We start from the raw sequence: 25,515 nt of genomic DNA, 5'->3' as shown, positions 1-25,515 counted from the left end.
TCAGGACTGAAATGCTGTCTTCCTGCTAATGTAAGATTTATAGTGAACAGAGAGAAGACGCTGAATCCTGCCCTGGGGACTATTTCTGCCAAATAGTCACCTGTATGAAAATGGCAAAATAGCTATCTTCAGATCAAATAATTAGAATATGCGGCTATTATACGGTAAAGTGCTCTTTATATTTTTTACACAGAATTTATCTCTTAGACTATTTGGAGTCTGTATCCAATGACAATAGATTTAAAACAACTTGGGAGAGTTTGCAGTGACAACACACACACGTACACACCAACGAAGCTTGCATTATTCCAGACTTATATTCCTGACACATCGCATGTAAGCTGATTTTGCATAGTCAAATAATATCATAAACGACCAGGGAACTGGTTATTTAAAGAGCTAGTACTTATTTAGTAAAAACAGCAAATCATTTTGAAATTCATGTGAAATTTCTAATTTTGTTCATTTGATAAATATGAATATTACTTTAAGAGTTAATCTATGTACTCATGAAAGAAAGTAGAATGAGCGTAATAATATCCTTATAAATAAAACTGGTAATTAGATTACCAGTTAGATTGATTAGATTAGATTGTCAGATGCCAGGATGAAATCTGTCACACATACAGATATCCAAATTAAATGGTATAGTGTGAGGACGATATTGAGAGGAGTGAATATCATCACTTTTTAAAGTAAATTGAATTTCCTGCCTCCCTGAAATGCCCAGGTGTTTTGATGCTCAGTTTCTTCCATACATTATGAATGTTCATACTTGTAGGGTTTTGGTATTCTCTAATGTCCTTCATTAATATTCTAGGATGTAAGCTTCTGACTATGGGCTGATTTTGTAGCCCATCATGGACCCTGATAATGATTTTGCTAAGGGTCATACATGTAGGGCTCATTTGGGCTTCCTTTATTTGCTTTCAGCTTCTATAGAATGGCATGAATGTCAATCAAGTTAGATTGAAATTCTTCAAGAATACCGAACAATGATATCCTAACTTTAAGAGTCATCTGAGAGTTTTATAGTAGGAATAAATCCTGGAGCATTGAGGCCAAGTAAAATATTTCTTGGAATATAAAATGTTCATTTGGGCTCAAACATCCTACTGGAAACAGGCTGAGACGTTTGATTTAACAGATATTTACTACGATGAATTTCTAAGGAATATCAATATAAATAGGACAAGGACCCTACCACTAAGAGGCTCACAATCTGTTATGGGATATCTCAAACCAAAAGTCAATGTGACAAGAGAAAAACAAGGCTGAGAAGAAAGCGCTTTGGAAGCTCAGAGGTAGGAGTGCTTACTTTTTGTCCAACATGACCTGGGAAAATTCGCAGACGACACTTCTGTGGTTAGCCTTTGTGAAAGTTTTCCCTTTTTATGTTTTATTTTTATGGCAAAGGAAGAAGTAAGCCTAGCAGTTCTGAAAATTTGTTCTATCTTCCTTTGACCAACAAGTTCTTGGCCATTAGAGTCTGGTAAGATGGCAGCTGGCATCACGCATTCAATGTCTTGGGCATAATCAGCCCATAGAGCCTGAATTCCAAGACTTTGATGTATTACTGCAAATCTACAGATCCCAGCCATCTTATTTTTCATCTGCCCTACATGTTACTTATGAAATGCACACTGTGTGTTAGGCAAGGAGCAGAGTAAACAGTCACTGATGTCTCTGCTTCCCAGAGATTTTATCAGTGGATAGAATTATAACCGAGTCCCAGATATTGCTGTTCTTAACCATCAGTCAGCTGCGTGGTCAAGACCACCATACAGAAAGATTTGCCAAGTGCCTGGTTTAATATCGTAAGTTAGATACTTTAAAATTTTTTAAAAATAGGCATTAACTCTCTCAGGGAATTGTAATGCTAAGATAAAGCTAGGGGCTTCCCTGGTGGCGCAGTGGTTGAGAGTCCGCCTGCCGATGAAGGGGACACGGGTTCGTGCCCCGGTCCGGGAAGATCCCACATGCCGTGGAGCGGCTGGGCTCGTGAGCCATGGCCGCTGGGCCTGCGCTTCCGGAGCCTGTGCTCCGCAACGGGAGAGGCCACGGCAGTGAGAGGCCCGCGTGCCACAAAAAAAATAAATAAATAAATAAGTAAAGGTAGGATACTACTCAGTCAGATAAAAGGCACCCTAATGGCTGAAAGGCTTAATGCAGTTACATCACAACCAGGGAATACTCAGGGCCCAAAAGACCAAACTCTAGTCTATTTAAAGATAAGTAAATAAATAAAAAGAATAGTAAACATAATATATAGTCATGCCCTAAATTGTGGAGTGGCCTATATACATGACAGACATTTGGGAAAAATTTAGTTCAACTTCCTCATTTTATGTATAAGAAAATACAGAATATCAAAATAGTTTTCTTCCCTGTTGCCCAGCCTGTTTTTCTTCCTGGATTTTTGGATCTCTGTTAGTGGCATTACCAACTGTGCAGTTGCCTAGATATAACATCCTCGGATCAACTTTGACCCCTGTTTTTTCCTCACGTCCCATGTTAGGTCAGTCACCACTGCTCAAGTTCAAGTTCTCACTGTCTCTTATCTAACCTCTCAAACAGGCTTATGTCTCTAGACTGCAGATCGCTTTCTTAATCTTTTCCTAATCTGTTCTCATGCTCTGCATTCTTTTTTTAACCATAGATATGATCTTGTCAGTCTTCTTACATTCTTAAAACACTTCCCTGGCTTGCATCAGTTAAGGCCCTAGCAGGAAATAGCTGACATACTCAAACCAGGAAATTTGAGGAGTGTTTGATCAAGTGACAGTTTGCAAAGGTTTGGCCAGAATATGAAGAAACCAGTAGCAATGGTGCAGGAGGCTGGGCCAATGACATCATGCCTGTTACCACCCTAGGCTGGAAGGAGGCAGACTGAGAAGGGTACAGCTGTGGAATGCATAGGGGCTCCTCATGGACCTGTCACTGCCAGCAGTCAGCTGGAACCATGCTGCAGACAGGAGCCAGGGTTATGAATACCCAGCCCCCTCTCTCTTTCCTCCCTCAAGGTGCTCCACTTTGGCCAAACATATGAATTCAGATGAATATAAATTCAGCCCGTTAATGCAGTGCATAGAGGTCAGGTCTCCAGATCCACCTTCTACCCTCTCCATCCTGTTTAGTGGAGAAGTGTAGAGGGTGGACTTGGGGGCACAGACAGAAGATAGCCAGCACTTAGCCCAATTTTTAAAAATAAGTTGAAATCTCCTTAAAATAGGCATTCAAAACTTTTAACCACCTGTCTACCGTATACTTTTCTAAGTGTAATCTAATTAGTTCTCCCACCCCCATTCTATAGCTATGTCAGTCAATTTGAAAACTGTAAGTTTCCACATTCTATTTTCAGGAACCCTCTTTCTTCATCTCTGCCTGGCTTCTCCAGTCTTTATACGATTGCTACCTTCCCTGTGCAGTCCTCTTCATCCATCTGAATTGCTGGCTCCCCAGAATATACGATTGCTACCTTCAAGTCTTTATACGATTGCTACCTTCCCTGTGCAGTCCTCTTCATCCATCTGAATTGCTGGCTCCCCAGAATATATCACCTCTACGTGATATGCCAAGGCTTGCCCCGGTGCACTACTCACTCCACTCTGAATAAGAGGAGTTCTGACTTCATGAAATTCCCGGCCACAGGGTAGGGAATGGGGCTTTTCTGAGAGGAGCAGAGATGTGACCAGTTTGGGACAAAACTCTTTTTCCTTTGAGGCCTCTTTTATGGGCCTGTTCTACCATTTCAGGATAAAAAAAACAAACAAACAAAGGTGAGGATGAAGGGAAAAGTATAAAAGAACAGGCTGCATAAGATTCTTATTGAAAAAAAAAAGAGAGAAGAAAAAGAAGGAGGAGGAAGAGGAGAAATCATCATTATCACACATGGTCCAATCCCATTTTTAAGGGGAAGATTTCAAAACCCTGCCCTCCATTTGGCTTTTCTAGCCCAAAGTAAACATTTAGCAGGGTTTGGCGGAGCATGGCCAATGTTTGCACAAAGGACTGAGACTGAGGAGTTCGATTCGTGGATCTTAACAGCTGTACTTCTTGAGGGCAAATGCACATATGGAGAGAGCAAAGGTTCGCAAGTGTTATGAGACGACCTTGGTCATTGCCGCTAGTGGAATTCCAGTTTGCCAAGACTAAGTATTCATTTCAGGGACCAAGGACAGGCTCACTGGTGACATTCTAGCTGCAAGAGCAGCTGAATGCCTTGAGGCATAGAGTAAGTAAGGTTTTGATTTTGACTAAGAATAAATACCCATTGCTGGGCCCAGGTTAGGTCTATGCCAGGATCTCACACTGGAAGAGAAGTAAAACTTCTGCCTCCAAAGAGCCACATTATCATACAGGGTGTCAGCAGTGGGAAAGGGTCTGGGAGAAAGAATAATATTATAGAGATAGATATTTTATTTGCAAGTCAGGGCCACTTATTCATAAATCTCAAACAAGAACATCTGTAATCCTCATGGGCAGCTGGTATAGCTTTTGGGATCCTAATAACCTTCTTTCTTATCAGAAATATAAACAACAATCATTCTTTTTTTTTTTTTTTTTTTTGCTGTACGCGGGCCTCTCACTGTTGTGGCCTCTCCCGCTGCGGAGCACAGGCCCCGGACGCGCAGGCTCAGCGGCCATGGCTCACGGGCCCAGCCGCTCCGCGGCATGTGGGATCTTCCCGGACCGGGGCACGAACCTGCGTCCCCTGCATCGGCAGGCGGACTCTCAACCACTGCGCCACCAGGGAAGCCCCAACAATCATTCTTTTGATCCTTCTTTCCTTCCATTTTACCCCCAAAGTGTTTTGTTTTACATTTCTACCGTTACACATGCCATAGTCAAATACATATTATAATGGAGTTATGAGTCAGAAAGTATATAAGATGATAATCTTATATACCTTTGAGCTTTCTCAAGGCTAGCACATGTTTGTGGCATTGAATAATGAGGCATTCCCAAGATCACATTCAGGTCTTATAATTTCCTAATCAGCAATCTTTTTACTGTTGCACATACATACAATCCTATGAAATTATTTAGAAAATTTCTAGAAAAGACATAGACATATCTTATTTCTCAGCATAACTGAATGAAATAGGTTTGTTCATTTTTAACGTTTGTTAGTGTATTTATTAAATTAACACAATTCTTTAGGAGTAAGTGCCACAATGCAGCATAATAAACAGCAATTTATTGCATATTTTCCCCCAGGCAAAGACGACATAGTCCAAAATAGGAAAGCTGGGGGTGTTACGTGGCTTCAGCAAATTAAGAATAAATAGTCCAGTATTTTTTTTTTTTTTTTTTTTGCGGTACGTGGGCCTCTCACTGTTGCAGAGCACAGGCTCCGGACGCGCAGGCTCAGCGGCCATGGCTCGCGGGCCCAGCCGCTCCGCGGCATGTGGGATCTTCCCGGACCGGGGCACGAACCCGTGTCCCCTGCATCGGCAGGGGTACTCTCAACCACTGCGCCACCAGGGAAGCCCCAAGAGTCCACTATGTATTTGTATCCTTTAATCTAGATTTCTAGGTGTAGGCTGGATTGTCACATTTACTTTGTATGAACCGCAAACAGCTCTAGAAGGCTGCTACATTTGTTGCTTCCTCTAAAGTGTCATGAGTAAAAATTTGGTGGATTTTGGACCATGGGGACAGGTGTAGTGGATACCTTTCAGAGACCTTTCATGATGACACCCCCCCCCCCCACAGCAGCCATGTTTGTACTATTGATCCTGCCCCATAGCTCACCCACAGTTGATTTGACCAGAAATGGGATCTTGACCCAAGTGGGCTAATCAGAGGGTTATCCTTTGGAATATGGAATGGAGACGTAAAAACAAAGATATAGTCTCTCCACAGATCTGGGGACATAATGAGTAACAAACGTCCATTCTCTAGTCAACACCTTTTTGTTATATAGACAGAGAGTAAAGGAAGTGTGTTTTCAGAGAGAGAACCACCAAGAGTAAAGCAAAAAGCAGCAGAGATGAGAGGCAGATGAAGAACACTGCCGGGTCCAGGCCTTCCTGAGGTCTGATCTCTTTATTCCTACCCTTGTGCTCTGGAAGACATGTGCATTGTTACACTAAATTCTTTATTTTGATTAAGGTGCTTGAGATGCTTTCTTCCCCTGCAATCAGAGTGTCCTCACTAATACATTCAATGGCAAGTAGCTAACAGAAAGGTCAGAGAATGTATAATAAAATCCAGGAACTGCATCTCTAAAAACAACTTTCAGAGTCTCGTTGCTGTGCTTAGCATTGTCTGAGCATGCAGTGCTCCATCCTGTGTTTTTAAGAAATTAATACAAAAATGTTTCTTTCAAGTCACTGAAGGGCCTCTTATGCTACAGATTCTTTTTATAAAATCCAATGAAAAATCTTAAGGTTAAGGTTTATTTAGAGAGGATGATGAATTTCCTGCTCACATAAATTCCTGCCTATCTCAAGGTTTTGGTATTATTTTCAAGGTGAGTCACTGTTAACATTTAGCCATCTCTTGGCCAAGCATTCTAACTTGCTTTAGGGCTTAAAAGATTTCATGCAAAAAGACATTTTTTAAAAGTTAATGTGCAACATTTTAATTTATAAGTAATTAGTAGACACGAGCAATGTTTTTGTGATGGTCAGAAGTATGGATAATGTTCAATAAAGTATAGATAGCCTTAAATGGGCGTGTATTGGGTATCAGTTATTCATACAATGCTAGACACTGGGGATGTAAAGATACGAACTGGTTAATATGGAAATAGTTTAGTAGTAACACTACATAATGGAGCTATAACTGTCTTCTTTAGGATAACATTCTGACAACTCAGTGACTAACCCTGAAGGGATGCCAGGATATTTTTGCTTAGTTTCGAAAATACATCAGTTTGTATAGCTCTGCCAGGCAGAGGGTGTGAAAAGCCATGCACTTTGGGGAAATGGTGAGACTTTTCCCAAGGGTAGGGTGTATGTGGAGGGGGCAGATGGTGGAAAATTAAACTTGGTGCAGTCGTCTTTGAACCCTGCCACTTGAGTTTTCCCTAAAATAATTTAGAAAAATATGCATCTCCTCTTACATTTTCATGTTAATATCTAAAATTTTTATAAGTTTAGTGGCTGCAAAGAATATAATTTCTGAAATATTTTATATTGAGTTTTTTAAAATTATGGAATTTGCCTGCCATCTCATCTAAATGACAAAGCCAGTCCTGCTAACTATCCAATCAACCAAATCAAACTTAATTTTCAGAAAAAGACTGACTTCATTGTTAAACTCAGATGCATATGTTAAAATGTGTCCCAGGGAATCTAAAAGAAAATGGTACAAATGGACTTATTTAGAAAACAGAAAGAGACTCACAGACATAGAAAATAAACCAAAGGGGAAAGGGTGGGGGGAAGGGATAAATTAGGAGTTTGGGATTAACAGACACACACTACTGTATCTAAAATACTGTACTGTACTACTGCACTACTGTATGGTACAGGGAACTATATTTGATACCTTGTAAAAACCTATAATGGAAAGTAATCCGAAAAAGAATATATGTAATATACACATATAACTGCATCACTTTGCTGTACACCAGAAACTGACATGACGTTGTAAAACATACCTCAATTAAAAAAAAATCATGATTTCAAATTCTAAGTGGGAAAGGAGAGAAAGAGGATGAGAGACAGAGAAAGATTGGGAAACTGAGAAGATAAATTTGGCAAAGATTTATCTCCTGTTTCCCTTTCAATATTGCTTATCTCAAATCTCTTTTGCTACAGGAATCTCTTTTCGGTATGTTTCAGGATAAGTGTAAGGTAATGAGGACATCTGCGAAAGAAGAAACAGGAGAGGCAATGCCCTGGGGCCAAATGCACCCTTCTTAGAAGAGAATCTATGAAGTTTGAGCATCTGTAAATTGACTCCCTTGAAACTGTTTGTGCCACAATTCCTTGGGAAGTGTCTGAGGCCTCAGGGTAAGCCTCCCCCAATCCAAAGGACTGGCAGAGGGATCGTGGTAGCTCTGGGTTGGGTCTTCCCCACCTTTGGGCTGAGGCAGGTCCAAAGTAGGAGCTTCCTCACTGTGGCCTCTGGGGCAGGGTGTGCAGTGAACAATTCAGGAGATCACTTACAAGAGAGATACAAATATCACTGTTTTGAGTGATATTTGTTTGGGGGAGTTATAGGGAATAAAACCACTGTCTTTAGATTTTGGAAATCAGAAGAGAAGGTACTAGTGAGAGAGAAGAGGACAGGGCGGTAAGTCAGCAGTGAGGAGCAAAGAGGAAGTGAAGGTATAAAATCACAGAAGAATGACAGAAATGGAGGAGAGAAAGGAGAGGTGGCTCTGTCGGGCTGGGCTGTGGTACCACCAATGTCTGCCTGAGAGGTCTCTCCATAGCCCTGACAGTCCAGGCTGTCCAACAGGAATCTGAAGAAGGTGTGAAATTTAGGGTTGTTTCTGAGGACTCCCACTGGTTGGGTTAATATGACAACTTATTTACATACTGCAATGATTAATTTTATATGTCTACCTGGCTAGGCTATGGAGCTCAGCTGTTTGCTCAAACACTAGTCTAGATGTTGCTGAGAAGGAATTTGCAGATGTGATTAGCATTTACAGTCAGCAAACTTTAAGCAGGTTACCCTCCATAATGGGGGTGGGCCTCGTTCACTTATTTGAAGGCTGTATGAGTAAAGACTGAGATTTCTTGAAGAAGAAAGAATTCTGCCTCAAGACGGCAGCAGAAAATCCTACCTGTGTTTCCAGTCGGATAGCTTGTCTGGCAGACTTTGGACTCAAGCCTGCACCGTCAACCCTTACTTGAATTTCCGCTGCAAGTTTCATGCTTGCCAGTCCCCACTATTACAGGAGCAAATTCCTTGAAATAAATCCCTCTCTCTTAACATATTACATGATTAATTTTCTTATTAATACAATTAAAATATTGATTATTTCATTAATATTAATAAATATAACTTATGTAACTGATATTACATAAATGTAATATATGAATATCTAATTCTTTATATAGAGATATATGTTAATTTGAGATATCTTTATATATTATATACTGATATATTTAAACATGATAAGACAATATAGTAATATAACAATAGTTATATAATAATTACCAATATATTAATGATATATATTGTATAATATATTATGTTTATACATTAAATATATATTATGTATTTGATATTTAAAGATATATATATACACAGAGAGAAAGAGAAACAACAGGATATCTAACTAGCTAGCTATCTTTCTTTCTATCTATCTATCTTATCTTTCTGTTTCTCTGGAGGACGCTGACTAATACATGTATTTCCTAGCACAAAACCAGTATTTCACTTAGTAGCTTTGTTTCTGTTTTTCCCCACTACGTTAAGTCCAGACTGATTTTCATTCATATTTGTATCCACATTGTCTGACATATTTTAGGCACATAAGAAACAACTAAAGAATTAATAGGGGACTTCCCTGGTGGCGCAGTGGTTAAGAATCCGCCTGCTAATGCAGGGGACACGGGTTCAATCCCTGGTCCTGGAAGATCCCATGTGCCGTGGCGCAACTAAGCCCAGCGTGCCACAACTACTGAGCCTGCTCTCTAGAGCCCATGGGCCACAACTACTGAGCCCACATGCTGCAACTACTGAAGCCCATGCATTCTAGGGCCTGGGCTCCAAAACAAGAGAAGTCACTGCAATGAGAAGCCCACATACCACAACAAAGAGTAGCCACTGCTCACCACAACTAGAGAAAGCCCACGTGCAGCAACGAAGACCCAATGCAGCCAAAAATAAATTAAAAAAAGAATTAATAGTTGGGTAAGATCTTCTTAATAGTAATGGATTAAAATGTCATATTTTTTTTCTAACAAACACTATCATTTTATAATAAATTTGCCTTAATTGATGATATCAAGATTGGTGTCTGCTAATTAACATGATTGCAGACTGGACATCTGAGGAGAATTCAAGTGGGAGGCACATACAAGTTGGCACCAATGAAAATGCAGTTATCCAGTGCTCTATGACACAGAGATTTGCAGCAAATCTAAATCTCTGACCACAAAATCAGGTGTGCAAGAGATAATTCATTTAAAGGAGGCAAGAACATACAATGGAGAAAAAACAGCCTCTTCAATAAGTGGTGCTGGGAAAACTGGACAGCTACATGTAAAAGAATGAAATTAGAACACTACCTAACACCATACACAAAAATAAACTCCAAATGAATTAAAGACTTAATGTAAGGCCAGACACTATAAAACTCTTAGAGGAAAACATAGGTAAAACACTCTTTGACATAAACCACAGCAAGATCTTTTTTTGACCCACCTCCTAGAGTAATGGAAATAAAAACAAAAATAAACAAATGGGACCTAATGAAACTTCAAAGCTTTTGCACAGAAAAGGAAACCATAAACAAGATGAAAAGACAACCCTCAGAGTGGGAGAAAATATTTGCAAATGAAACAATGGACAAAGGATTAATCTCCAAAATATACAAAGAGCTCATGGAGCTCAATATCAAAAAAACAATTCAATTAAAAAATGGGCGGAAGACCTAAATAGACATTTCTCCAAAGAAGACATACAGATGGCCAACATGCACATGAAAAGATGCTCAACATCACTAATTATTAGAGAAATGCAAATCAAAACTACAATGAGGTATCACCTCACACCAGTCAGAATGGCCATTATCAAAAAATCTAGAAACCATAAATACTGGAAAGGGTGGGGTGAAAAAGGAACCCTCCTGCACTGTTGGTGGGAATGTAAATTGACACAAGGACTATGGAGAACAGTATGGAGTTTCCTTAAACAACTAAAAATAGAACTACCATATGACCCAGCAATCCCACTACTGGGCATATACCCTGAGAAAACCATACTTCAAAAAGAGTCATGTACCACAATGTTCACTGAAGCACTATTTCCAATATCCAGGACATGGAAACAACCTAAGTGTCCATCGACAGATGAATGGATAAAGAAGATGTGGCACATATATACAATGGAATATTACTCAGCCATAAAAAGAAATGAAATTGAGTTATTTGTAGCGAGGTGGATGGACCTAGAGTCTGCAATACAGAGTGAAGTAAGTCAGTAGGAGAAAAACAAATACCGTATGCTAACACATATATATGGAATCTAAAAAAAAAAAAAGAAAAAAAATGGTACTGATGAACCTAGGGGCAGGACAGGAATAAAGACGCAGATGTAGAGAATGAACTTGAGGACACAGGGAGGGGGAAGGGTAAGCTGGGATGAAGTGAGAGAGAGGCATGGACATATGTACACTACCAAATGTAAAATAGATAGCTAGTGGGAAGCAGCAGCATAGCACAGGGAGATCAGCTCGGTGCTTTGCAATGACCTAGAGACGTGGGATAGGGAGGGTGGGAGGGAGGCTCGAGAGGGAGGGGATATGGGGATATATGTATGCATATGGCTGATTCATTTTGTTGTACAACAGAAACTAACACAGTATTGTGAAACAGTTATACTCCAATAAAGATCCATTAAAAATTTTCATTAAATCTTATTCTGAGCCCTTACCTTGTTCAGTTTATGGGAAAGTCAATCGCTTTCATTATTGGGGTGATGTGTTTCCCACACAGGTGATGGGAAGATGGGTACTGGGTAGGAAGCCCCAGCGTCCTGAAAGGCACTGTAGGTTGTGAGGTCTTAGTTATGCATGAGCCCAGCCCACAGAGGTCCTCCAGCTGCAGCAGCTCTTGGCCTCTGTTCTGTATGTTGCCTAGAACATGGGAGTCTTGGTCTGAAACACTGGTGCTTAGAGCCAGCCTCCCTAAGCAAGTCAAGAAAGGATCCCTTTGGCAGTTGTGCTGCCTTCCCCGGGCACTACCTGAAAGTGGGACATCCAGCACCTCATGCCTTTTTAATTTGGGGAGAATGTCAGATTCTGTTTTCTGGTGTCATCAAAAATGTTCCTAACAGAATTGGAAAAGTAAACTTAATGCTTTTTATTTAAAACAAGAGGGATTATCATTAAGTAGCTCTTGCTTTCTACTCAGAAAAATAAATCCATAAAGTATGGAAAACTAAAGTTACCAGTATGTAATATGGGATGAAATGAAAATATAGCAAATGAAATGTTTCAGAAAATTGGTCTGCCACAGCAATCAAAGGCATCACTTACCTTACTGGTACTTTTCTCTTGGCAAGAAAACACAAGACCGCTACTGTTATATGAGTCGTCAGGAAAGCGAATCCAATACCCAGGAGGGTCCATATATCTGGAATTTCAAACCAATGAAAAATGTAAATATTCAGTGAAAAATATTAGAGACTCCAAAACTCAAGTGACTGTGGTCAGAATGTAACCTACTGTTCTGAGTGTCCGTGAAATCAGCAATGGGAGGGTTAACCTTGACATGGCAACGATTTCCCTTCCATCCTTGTCCACATCTGGAAATGAGATAAAATGTAATAGTTGGCAAAAAAAGAAGTAGAAACATATGTTAGCAGTATTGTCATGGAATAAAATGATGAATGTCAATAAACAATGAGATACCAGGAATGTGGGTAACTTTGATACGAAACCAAAAATGTTAAACCAAAGCAAAAACATAATTAAATTGTATTCTTTTCACATTATTGTGTAAGATGATTTTTTAAAATATTTATTCCCTTCTTAACTTTATCTGTAAGGTGGGGGCTTGATTTCTTTATCTATAAGGTGAGAACAAGGCTAATTTCTTGCTTTCAAAAATTGACTTCACTTTTCACCAGTGTCCAGTATTACTTTACTTTTTCATTTGTCTCAAACTCAAAAGCTACACATTTTTCAACAGTGAATGGATTTCAGTTCTTTCAGATACCAAGAGAATATTCAAATTATAGATTAACATAAATATAAATCAGAGAGTATTTTTATTTCTCGTTACAAGGGGATGATCCTTCAAGTTCATGGATTTGGAATCAGGTTAAGGATCAAATTGGATATACCATCAGTCCTAGAGGATTTCACTACCTCTGCTATATTTAGCGATATACGTGATGAAACTTGTAACACTAGGGACATGTCCTCTGATATGGATGGCCTTCAGAAAGTTCAGAATTGGAGACTAGTTTGTGCCTCAAAGGGAGACGAGGTTTATTTCTAAGCAGTGAATGTGCCAGAATTTCTCTGGTGGAGTGTGTTTGCATATGAGTGTGAAAGCTTAGGTATACATTCTTGTTTACCAGAAATAACAGAATACAAGTTAACAAGGGTTTGGTTGAATTTCCTGCCAAATTCATGGTACATGCTATAAAACAGGATTAAAAACTAGCTTTTGAATGTGTGTGCTTAAAAGTGGTGTGTTAGAAGCAATGCTTCTTCGGCACACAGTTAATATATTTTTTTCTCAGTCTCTCTTTTGAATTTGAAAATCTGAATGACCAATAGCAATTTCTTCAAAAAAGAAATAGTTTCTCTAAATATAAAAAGCTTAGTGTCTCCAAAGAAGATATACAGACTGCCAACAAACACATGAAAGAATACTCAACATCATTAATCATTAGGGAAATGCAAATCAAAACGACAATGAGATATCATCTCACACCAGTCAGAATGGCCATCATCAAAAAATCTAGAAACAATAAATGCTGGAGAGGGTGTGGAGAAAAGGGAACACTCTTGCACTGCTGGTGGGAATGTGAATTGGTACAGCCACTATGGAGAACAGTATGGAGGTTCCTTAAAAAACTACGAATATAACTACCATATTACCCAGCAATCCTCTACCGGGCATATACCCTGAGAAAACCATAATTCAAAAAGTCATGTACCAAAATGTTCATTGCAGCTCTATTTACAATAGCCAGGAGATGGAAACAACCTAAGTGTCCATCGACAGATGAATGGATAAAGAAGATGTGGCACATATATACAATGGAATATTACTCAGCCATAAAAAGAAATGAAATTGATCTATTTGTAATGAGGTGGATGGACCTAGAGTCTGTCATACAGAGTGAAGTTAAGTCAGAAAGAGAAAGACAAATACCATATTCTAACACACATATATGGAATTTAAGAAAAAAAATGTCATGAAGAACCTAGGGGTAGGACAGGAATAAAGAGAGAGACCTACTAGAGAATGGACTTGAGGATATGGGGAGGGGGAAGGGTAAGCTGTGACAAAGTGAGAGAGTGGCACGGACATATATACACTACCAAACGTAAAATAGATAGCTAGTGGGAAGCAGCCGCATAGCACAGGGAGATCAACTCGGTGCTTAGTGACCACCTAGAGGGGTGGTATTGGGAGGGTGGGAGGAGGGAGACGTAAGAGGGAAGAGATATGGGAACATATGTATATGTATAACTGATTCACTTTGTTATAAAGCAGAAACACACCACTGTAAAGCAATTATACTCCAATAAAGATGTAAAAAAGTAAAATAAAATAAGATTAACACGAGATCTCATTCGTTAACCAACTAAACTTTCTGTTCTCCCTTCCCTTTGTTCTTTGATAAAAAAAAAAAAGCTTAGTGGTTCAAGGAGGCCCATAAGAATGCCTTCTTTCCTTAGTAAATACTCTTTAAAAAGTAGAAATTTAAGATAATTTGATTGTTTTTGATGCCTCTGACATTCAAATTAAAATAAATTAGAATGTTTAAGATTGGAGTACTTGTTTTTTATTCTCATAAACTGTAATATGTATTCCTTATCAGTTCTCAGGTTGGCAATGTGAATCTGCATGTAAGTCCTTCACATTTTGCCTGGACTCCCTTAAAATCTTCCTGAATGGGGTGGGTCCTCAATTCTTGTCTTGGAACACGGAGACCTGTAGTGATGGTATGCTAGAATTGGCATGCTGAAGTTCCTTTTGCTTCGAGCAATGGCAGTGAAAGGAATTTCTCTGGTCCCATCTGCCTGAGGACTGCAAGCTAGAAGTGAAAATTGAGCATCCTGTCCTGTCTGCTCTACAGTTTGGGGGACTCATCTCCTCCAAGGTGACCACAGATCTCTATTAAAGATCATTAAGACGTTTTAAAAAGAAAAGGCTAGTCATCTTCTTATTACTTTTCACAGGCAATCTTGGTAGGGAAGCGTAGATATTTCACTCAACTATTTATTTCTCCTTAGCAAATCAGCAATATTAGCATACCAAAGGAAAAATAAGAGACTGACTTTTCCTGAAGAGATAATGCGAAGATTGTTGTTTTTAGTAGTAGCGTGTTGGGTAATATTATAGTTGTTGGGGGTGAAGGGCAAAGGCTTTTGTGGGGAGAAATCAGATAGGGTAAGTGGATGAGATATTGGGAAGAACTGGGTGTGCTTTGGCTAAGCGGTCGAAAGCCAACCAGAGGAGACCAGTCCCAGTGGCCATTCCAGGCACAGCTGTGTGAAAGCTGGGTGGCTGTTAGAGTCCGGAGGGTGTGGGGAGTGCTGCATAATTGGTGCCAAGAGTGAGGTCCCTAAAAGAATGTGGCAATGAGAGTCACCTTATTTGCTTGACAATTAAGGACTAGATAGCCCTTTTTAGGTAATGTTTTAGCTATTTTATGATTAAACAAGATCGAATGCAATGGTGATTCCACCTATTGTGCAATCCAAAAGGATCCATGAGAATGATAAACATTTTATAATATTTGTGCTAAAGACTAGGATACCTCAGTCTAAATTAGAATGCATGTTTGTTTTGTTTTAATGTCAAGAAGAAAGAAATGTTAGATGTGATGAAATTATGTTGGAGGTCTTCTTTTTCATAATGAGTCATAAGAATCGGTTTAATGAAAAAAAATTAACTGATAACTTGACAAAAGGGAAGAAAATGACTTGTTTTTATTCAGAAAGCACCCATAAGAAAAAGCTTTTGAGGAAAATTTGATTTATTCTGAGCTAATCTGAAGCTGTGTGTTTTATCACTTATTTCATATACCTGATGGGTGTAAGTATAGCACTGGAGAATTTCAGTCTTATTTTTAGAATGGTGGAAGTTCACACTACCACTTAATTATCCCCCAGATTCATTTAACCACCCACACTCCTTCCCTTCCCTCCACCAAATCATAAGCATGTCTATGGTTTGGTTGGGAGGGAACCACAACCTGACCTCTAGAGTTAATCTCATTTTCCTTGGTGTAGCCTTTTGCCTCAGGACCCTGTCCAATGCATTCCTAAAATCAACAGTGATTGGTTCATAGAGAGACATGGACATAAGTTTGTCCAGTAAGAATTTTGTCACCAGTGGGTACATATTGATGGATACTTGTGGTAAGAAATGTCCTCTGCCCAACTCTGATGTGAAAAAGGAAGAGTATAGCCCTGTGAAGCTACCATTTTGCTACAAAAGCAAGCCTGAGGAGAAAACAAACAGGAAGACAAGCCTAGGAAATCATGGAGAAATGGAGGAACAACCTGAATGGCATTGAAAACTTTCCAGTCCATTCCTGTTTCAAGCCTGCTCTGGGTGTAGACTTTTTAGATACATGAGTCAATAAATTCTTTATTTGTTTGAGCCAGTTTGAGTTTAGTCTTCTATTATGAGCACACACACAAAACCAGTTTTCCTACTCTTTCATTTTGATCCCTGAAGTTCTCCTCATTAAATCAATAATCCCTTATTCATAAAATATTTATTGAATGTCTACTATGTGCAAGGTGGTCTGCTAGATACAAAAAAGATGGGCAAGACATGCTTGAGAATTTATAGGAGCATAAACTTGGGAGATAAAAAACACATTTCAAAATAAATAAGAGACAAAGCAGAAAATAAAATATATGAAGTATAAGAAAGGTAAAGAAAAGTGCTAAAGAAGAAAATGAAAAAAATAGCTTTGGGCTTCCCTGGTGGCGCAGTGGTTGAGGGTCTGCCTGCCGAGGCAGGGGACACGGGTTTGTGCCCCGGTCCGGGAGGATCCCACGTGCTGTGGAGCGGCTGGGCCCGTGAGCCATGGCCACTGAGCCTGTGCGTCCTGAGCCTTTGCTCCGCAACGGGAGAGGCCACAGCAGTGAGAGGCCCGTGTACCGCAAAAAAAAAAAAAAAAAAAAAAGCTTCAAGAATCTATTTTTCCAGAGCCAGAAAGTGAAAAAATGTGCAATCTCAACTAGACATGAATGGAACAGCTGATATATTAAGTTATATTTATTCCAAAGCATTACACATTTATGTATGTTTTGTACAACAATGTTTCAGAGAAAAATGGTCATCTAAATATATAGAAATCATCTATGACTGATGGGATCTCGAGAGATATGTTTGAATTATGTTCAGATTATTAATGCGATGCTAAACTAACCTCTAGATTTCCCAATTCTTTACTGTAGTGTATTTTTTCATCCATACTTACTCTAATTTTATAGTTTTTTATGTCTTTAGAAGGAAAATCCCTTCAGAAGGAGCATGCATTTTGAATATAGTCCAGATTAGATTTAGCATTAGAGCAGTAGACTTGTTTTTCTTTTTATTAGGCATGTTTACAACAACACGTTATGATTATTAAAATCATGAATATCTTTTTTTTTGCGGTACGCGGGCCTCTCACTGTTGTGGCCTCTCCCGTTGCGGAGCACAGGCTCTGGACGCGCAGGCTCAGCGGCCATGGCTCACGGGCCCAGCCGCTCCACGGCATGTGGGATCTTCCCGGACCGGGGCACGAACCCGCGTCCCCTGCATCGGCAGGCAGACTCTCAACCACTGCGCCACCAGGGAAGCCCATGAATATCATTTATAGAAACCAATAGCATCCTACAATGACATTCATGCTTCAGAAAACTACAATATACTAAGCCCCATAGAGATTAAATTGAACACCTGCTGTGTGCTAAACAATATTCTAAATGCTTTAATGTATTACTTGTGGAACACTAATGTTACAAGATAAGAGTTATTTTCCCATTTCATAGTTGAGGAAATAAAGGCCCAGAGTGGTTGAGCAGTAAGTCACCAGAGGTACACTCTGAACTAGACTTTAAACTACATCTCTTTGGCTCTCGCGTGGCACTCTGTTCACTACATGGTTTTGCTTTCCATGGTCTTCCTAAAGTTGGAATATAGTTGTTTATAATAGCAGTCAACCTCGCAATTTTTGTATGTTAGGAGAGAAACAGTGGAGATATTCGTGATCCTCATGGTCTGAAAACTCCCATTTATCACATTAAGCTTTACCCTGGAAACATCTAGGTGTAGGGGAGGCAGATGTAGAGCTGGGAAAAGAGTAAGTAATGAGAGTCAGGGCACCTGGGTTTCAGGCTAGACTCTGCCACTTTCTAGCTATGTGGCTTTAGGAGAGTCAAATCACTTCAGTTTCCTATTTATAAACAGTAAGAATTACAACTCACCTAACAAGAGGTGTAGGAGAATTAAATAAAACAATGCATGTGAAAGTACATTGCTAACTGTAAAGTGTTATCTATGTCAGGCTCTTTGATACCCAGCCTCTTGCTTTCTGGTGTAAATCATGGTCCTGACCATTCCCTGCCCCAACATACTGGCCCTCCAGGGAGCTGGCATCTGACAACTGCCCTGTCTCCATCCCTGCCTGAGCAACAGTAAGACTTAGGGAGTGGTGAAAAGACATTGCCACAGCTTCTATTTTCATGACTTATTAATTATGCCATTTAAAAAGCATTTTTACATCTGAATATGCCTGGAGGCTCTTGAGCCAGTTATACAGGGAGGGGAAGGAAGAGCAGGTGTTTAGGATGCTCGCTGCCTGTGATGAACATTTCTAACCCCCACCCCGCCCGCCCCATCCTCTGTGGTTTCTACCCATCGGAAGTACTCCAAGGGGGAGAAAGTAGTGCCGTCCCAACTTTGCATGAAAGCATCAGCTCAGACCGAGCGCTTTCTGATCCCTAGGCTGAGCCTGTGCCAGCAGAAGGGGAGTGGGACAATTGAGGTAGCCCCTAATGGGGCTACAATTCGGGTTCTCGAAACTGCTTCACCTATGCTCTTGTCATCGCACCGTATGAATATTTATAAAATTCTTACTATATTCCATTTCCTAACAAAAAAGCAGCGTATATGTGATCAGATTTTGTCCTTAGGGGATGATTACTTGAAAATACAAATCACAGGCTCCTGTGTGGCTTTTACTGCAATGTCCACTTGGATTGGTAGTCAAGTTGCACAGAATTGCAAAGGTAGGGAGGAGGCACATTCATGTTATTTCAAATTGTTACAATAGAAACAACTTTAACTACTTCAGAGAAGAAATAAAGCAGATAAAAATTGTCCTTCTTTTCCCCTTTTGCTCATACAGATAGCTGATGTGACACTAAAAAACCCCCAGAAAACTCCCAAAATTGATGTTTTGAGCTTCTCACGTCCGCTTTTTTCCTCAACTGTTATGAAGTATTATTTCCCTGGAGTTGGATGGAAGGGGGAAAGAACAGCAAAGAAACTAAATAATTCACAAACTGGGCAACTGAAAATGGCTGCAAGTCAATAGAAACCAGTCTTGTTCTAAGATAAAGATGATAAAGGCATTAAGTTTTTGCTGTGGAGCGTAAACTAGCAAGAAATAGGTTTCTGAACTTTTTCTCCTGTCATCCTATGAAGTGTGAAAGAATTTTCCTTTAGAACACAGATTGTGACTTAATTCCAGCAAGTCTTTCTTCTTGCTTTCTCTCCTTCATTGAATATATGTGCCCTGAAGTACATACGAAAACACACAAGATGGTAAGGCTGAAAATTAGAAAGAACAAACACTGAATTGTCAGCCTCTGGAAGGAACGTCCACTAACCAGAGTACTCACAAAGCCCAGGGTGAGAATCCACGGGTGTTCAGGACCCACTTTGACCTTTTGGTGAAGTAACAAGGCCCTCTACTTGCTCAGTACAAAACAAAGAATCTTCTAATGACTTTCCAGTCCACTGAGAAAAAAGTCTAAACCCTGCACTCTTTGCTCAGTGAGTAATTATTGAACACCTTCTGTATGCTAGGCCTTCTAGGTGCATCGTAATCTATTAGACCACATGTTGTCTGGTAATGCTCTTCCCTAAACACACTAAGCTTGTTCTTGCCTCGGGGACTTCCTGTTCTCTGCTTTTCCTGACAGTTAAGTAGTGTGCCCAAATCTTGGAATAGCTTGAACTTCCATGGAATTGTGATCTTTACTCAAATTACACCTTCTCAGAGAGGCCTTAATCAGCAAGTTTATCTAAAATACATCACTGCCATCATCCCTTCCCCATCCCTTCCTAGCAACCTGCTTACCCTAATGATTTTTCTTCATTGCACTTGTTACTATTCAAATTTCATGCACACATGCACACACAAGCGTATATATTATACATGTATGTATATTTAACATATATTTGTAAGTGTAAATGTTAATATGTAAATATATATAGATTATATATAATGTATATAAAATAAATTTATTTATGTATTATATGTATATACATACATATTTATATACTAAGCTCTATAAACAGAAACTTGAAAACCTCAACGAAATGAATGATTTTGCAAGGATACTATAAATTATATAATTAATGTAAGCAGTAGAGATCTAGAGTAGTTCAATAACACATATGATACTGAAAAAGCCTTAAAAACTGCTTCAAGACCAGGCTATTCGGCTGCTTTGTCCTCTCCAAGTTTCTAGAAAAGGTAATTCTCATGCTTTATGTGCCGTTTCAGAGAATAAAAAGCTACCCAATTTACTTCAGAGATCTAACGCTTGTCTGGTAACAGAACCTCAAAAAATATCATGCACAGAAGAAAACCTGGGAGCAATGTCACTTATAGATGCCAAAATCCTACATAAATTACCAACAATCTGAATATAAGAGTACATTGTGCTGTAAGATTTTTTAACTCATGGGTAAAAGGCAAATCAATCTGTACAAGAAGCAGAGGACCCTGTGAGAGAGAAGTAAAAATAGTAGAAGAACCTATTGTTCTAAATTATCCACAGATTCCTTTCAATAGAGTTTCTATCTCTAAATCACTATACTGATGAATTTTCTCAAGTTGTTAATGAATAAATAATCCTCATGTTATATAAACTCTTCTAAACATAGAAAATGGATAATAACAATAGAACCGTTTTGTTATTAATGAAAAATCTCCTAACATATTTCCTGGTTTAGATCAATTTACTGGTGAATTCTCTCAAATGTTTAATAAACAGATAATTCCTAGCTAATTATCTCTGCCAATTACTTACCCTCAAATTTCTTTATAAGATTTGTAATTAGAAATTTATAAAATTTATAAGATTTCTAATTCCCTTCTAATTCCTTTCTAAACATATGAAAAAGAAAGGTTAACTAATTTGTTCCATAAAGTTACATATCTCTGCTACATAAATCAAGTATAGCACACCCACAAAATCACAGATCGATCTCACTCAAAGATGTGCAAAAATCCCCAAATACAATACAGAAAAAAATGATTACACAAACACATATATTTCCATTGTTTATATATCTTTGTTGTTAGAGTATGTGATGATCTCTTAAAACTTCACACCCTTAGACATAATGAAGAATGATGGTCCTTCATGTGTAACACCTGGTGAGGATGGAGCTCTGGGTGACCACCTCTGTGGGTGGACTCTCTGAATAAGAATAGGGTGGTGCAGCTGGCAACGGAAGAAAAATGACTCTGTTAGAGGCTATTTCACCTTGTGAAAATCTCATAAATTTTAAGGATAATAGGTCGTTAACCACCTGGCTTGGGATACTCTAGGTACATAGCAGGAGAAAGAAATTGGAAAAAAGAAAAAGTCAGGGCAAGAACAAGCTGGTGATGCTGACGGATTTTTACCAAAGAGACGTTGCCTCATCTCTCCTTAGGTTTCAGCAGTTTCTGTTACAATAAATCCCGATATTAGACGATTTTGTGACATCCCATCTACAGAGCAATAAGCATTTCCCGTTAAATTAAAAATATATATATATATAGTTTAAATGATTTCTGAGCACCTTACTACATTTGCAAGGAAATAAACATGCACTAAAAATGGCATTTTTAAGCAATTAGAACTGACATGTAGCATGTATTGGTTGTGATTATGTTACTAAATATTTAACTATTTTTGTAGGATGTTATATTTATATATATAATATAAACATAGATTAGTGCAAAATAATTATGTCTTTTCATTTGATTTGCATTGCATATTTGTATTAAATCAAATGTATTTTTAAAAGTATTCAAGTAATTGTCATGCTGTATGTCCAATATTGTGTACCATATATTATGCACTAAAACATCTTTTTAAAAATCATTGTGTTGTTTTGAAACAAAGATTTGATACTTAATTCATTTGTTTGAAGATATTTATTGAGGGCCAGGTGCTATGCCCAAAGTGTTGGGATAGGAGCATAAAAGCCAAAGTCCTGTCCTCACAAAGTGTACATTTTATCGAGGGAGGGGGGTGTAGAGAAAGACAATAAGCAAATACATCAGTAACTACGTTTATGGTGGAATTAGAGAGGTTGCAGTGCCAATGGAAGGACCAAGTTGGAGACACTGAGCGTGGACAACACTTTGAAGAGGATAAGATGGATTTATTGGGAGCTGGAATAGCAAGTGGGAACAAGTGAGGGCTGTGTTGTCTTCTTTATTTTAAGGGTATAGCTAGAGAGCATGTTTGTTGATAATTCAGTAGATACGGAGAGGTTGCTGTCTGATAAAGAGAGAGGGGGTGATGAAATTCTTGGGGTGCGAGAAGGAATGGGCTCCAGAGCCCATGGGGAACAGGGTCTTTTCTGAGATAGGATATGGATAAGAATGGGTCATTTGCTGATGGAAAGACTTGGGAGTTCTCTGCTAACAAATCTTATAAAGAAATTTGAGGGTAATTAATTGGCAGTGATGGTACTTTGGGGTGGGGGGCTTGAGGAAGAGAGGAAAATGCATGAAACTGGAGTAATTTCTGACTCAAAAAGCACTCAATCTAGAAGCATATAACAGCATGTTCAAGCAGTGCTGAGTGCTCATTTGAGGTCATAAATATGACCTCAAACAGGGTTACGGTTAGGGTTTGTGGGTTTGTGTGTGTGTGTGTGTGTGTGTGTGTGTGTGTGTGATCCGGGGGACTTTGTTATATTTATATTTTCATTACAGTATTGCATGCATATGGTTCAAAAACTCAAGTTGCACTAAAAGTCTTAAGCTTCTAAGACAAATACTTTCAATCTCCTTAACTGTTTCTTCTAGTGTGAACCTCTATTTTTATTAATGATACACATATGTGGTGGTTTTGATTTATCTATTTTATTGTTATAGCTAAAAATTTCATTGTGTTATAAAACCAGCAGCTCCTTACTCACTGCCTCTTAGAGCCCTCCCTCCACCATTCCATATAATTAAATCCATATTCAGAGTTTATAATATTATTACTACATAAATATTGCTGTTAACTGCTGAGCCAATAGTGTACGAAAATTAACCATCCGTTTACTTTTGTTGATTTTTTGCTTTTTTCCTGGAGCTAATTATCCAATTTATTTTAATTTGCTAAGTTTTCTAGGCTTTATGGCTGATTCTTAAACTCTCCAACAACTTCTTAATACAATTTTCCACTAGATTAAAATATCAGACAGACTATTAAGACACTATTTCTTTTGGAGACTTCCGAAGTCCCCTTTGGGTTGATTCTTTGGGCCAACCTGGACTGCTTACTCTCTAGACCTGCTTTCCAGGGACTTTTCTGGGACTTCTCTTGAACATCACCCCGGTGTCCTGGATCCCATTTCCTCCTCTTCCTCGGTTTCCTCCTTCATTTTGTTAGGGCACAGACTAGGTGGGATGTTCATTTTTTTTTTTTTTTTCCAGTACTCGGGCCTCTCACTGTTGTGGCCTCTCCCGATGCGGAGCACAGGCTCCGGACGCGCAGGCTCAGTGGCCATGGATCACGGGCCCAGCTGCTCTGGGGCATGTGGGATCTTCCCGGACCGGGGCACGAACCCGTGTCCCCTGCGTCGGCAGGCGGACTCTCAACCACTGCGCCACCAGGGAAGCCTGGGATGTTCATTTTTTGAGATCTTTTGTTTGAAATACAACACTCATATTCAATTTTTAGTTTGGAAGTCAGTTTTGAAAATCATGTTATCTAATAAATAAGCCAGAAGATGTATCGTCTTCCCTCCATTCTCTTCTAGTTTCCAGTGTTTCTCGGATTATTCCTCATTCTTTGTATGTGAACTGTTACATTCATGGAGAGTGTTGTCATTCCCAGGTTTTCTGAACTTCCCCCATGGACAGTCTTTGTAGGGTTATTTTTTCACTCACTGTACCTGACACTTCATCAGTCTGGGGAAGTTTTTGCATTATTTCTTTCACAATTCTCTTCCTACTTTATTTTCTCTGTTCTTTCTTTCTGAAGCTCTTACTTTTTAGATACTAACCTTCTGAATTGATCCTTAAATTTTCTTATTTTTTATCACATATGTTGTCTTTATATTCTATTTTTTAGGAGAATTCTCTGCCTTTATCTGCCAACATTTTTATTAATGTTTTAAAATTCTGAGAGATACTTTAGATTTCTTTAGGCTCTTTTTTCTCTATTTATTTTTTATAGACACCGGGTATAATATATTTCCTAACTCTCTGAGCACATTAAACAGAATTAAACATTTTTCTTTAGATTCCCCACACTGTTTCTGTTTCATATGAATTCCATTTTTCTACTTGAATCTTTTGATTTATTAGTTTTATCTGTCTTTTATATTAGCATCTTTCCTCTACATTTGGTTATTCTTAGCTTTCTAGGTGCTAAGAGTAAAGCCCTGAAAAGATGATCACTGGGTCTCTGGCATGGGCTGAACTGGTTGACTAATGGGCTACATTTTAAGGCAACAAGCCTCCTTTTCTTGGCACTGCCCTATTATAGAATTTGTACATCTTTATTCTGGTGTCATTTAGCCTCTCAACTGAGCGAGACTTCAGTCTTTCACTGTGTGGTGGTGGTGGAAGTTTGGCATGGGGAAGATATAAAGCTAACTGCCGGAGTTTGGGGGGCTGTGAAGGAAAAGGAAAAGAAAAACAAGGTTTTCATCATTAAAAATGCAAACTGGCAATTCTTGAAGCAGCAGCTCATGGCTGTTCTCTGCTGAACCTACTCTTCTTGCATCCAGAGTGACACAATTTCTCCAGAGAATACATCTCCTGAATGGGTGGGTACAGCTGGGGCTTGGATATCTAACAACTCCTTACGGGCTTTCAACAAGTTATTTTCCAACGTAGTGCTCCATTCTGCCATTGAGGTACTCAGTCCTCCAACTGTTGGGCCCTGTTGGGTGTCTATGGGGTGAATGCACTTATGCCTCATTGGAAGCCCCTTCTGCAGGTGCTTAGGCTTCAGCTTGTTCCACTCAGATAAGTCATCCTTCACCTATGTTTCCCTTTTAAAATGTTATCAACTTCTCTTATCTTTTGTTGTCTATTCATCACTGCCTCGTCCTTGTGGATTTTTACAATTTTTATTCTTTGTTGTTGTTATTTTGGTGAGTCTGGAAAAGAGATGGGGGTAAACATATATGCACGACCTACTAGCTTTGATAATTTTCCTCCTCTACATTTAGC

At 39.0% G+C, this 25,515-nt stretch overlaps 1 protein-coding gene across 1 annotated transcript in view; it reads right to left on the bottom strand.

Moving 5' to 3' along the window:
- The window catches only part of MALRD1 (MAM and LDL receptor class A domain containing 1), a 596,783-nt gene that overhangs the window by 18,370 nt on the left and 552,898 nt on the right, over positions 1–25,515 (bottom strand). Inside the window, exons 38-39 of the mRNA XM_067730697.1 lie at positions 12,362–12,441; positions 12,173–12,269 (exon numbers count right to left, since the gene is read on the bottom strand). Coding sequence (XP_067586798.1) covers positions 12,173–12,269; positions 12,362–12,441 — 177 coding nt within the window. The remainder of the gene's footprint in view (positions 1–12,172; positions 12,270–12,361; positions 12,442–25,515) is intronic.

The sequence above is a fragment of the Pseudorca crassidens genome, chromosome 1 (genome assembly GCF_039906515.1).
Source record: "Pseudorca crassidens isolate mPseCra1 chromosome 1, mPseCra1.hap1, whole genome shotgun sequence".
In the NCBI taxonomy this organism is placed as follows: Eukaryota; Metazoa; Chordata; class Mammalia; order Artiodactyla; family Delphinidae; genus Pseudorca; species Pseudorca crassidens.
Note: the sequence above shows the minus strand (reverse complement) of the source record. Positions and strands in the feature narration are given on the sequence as shown.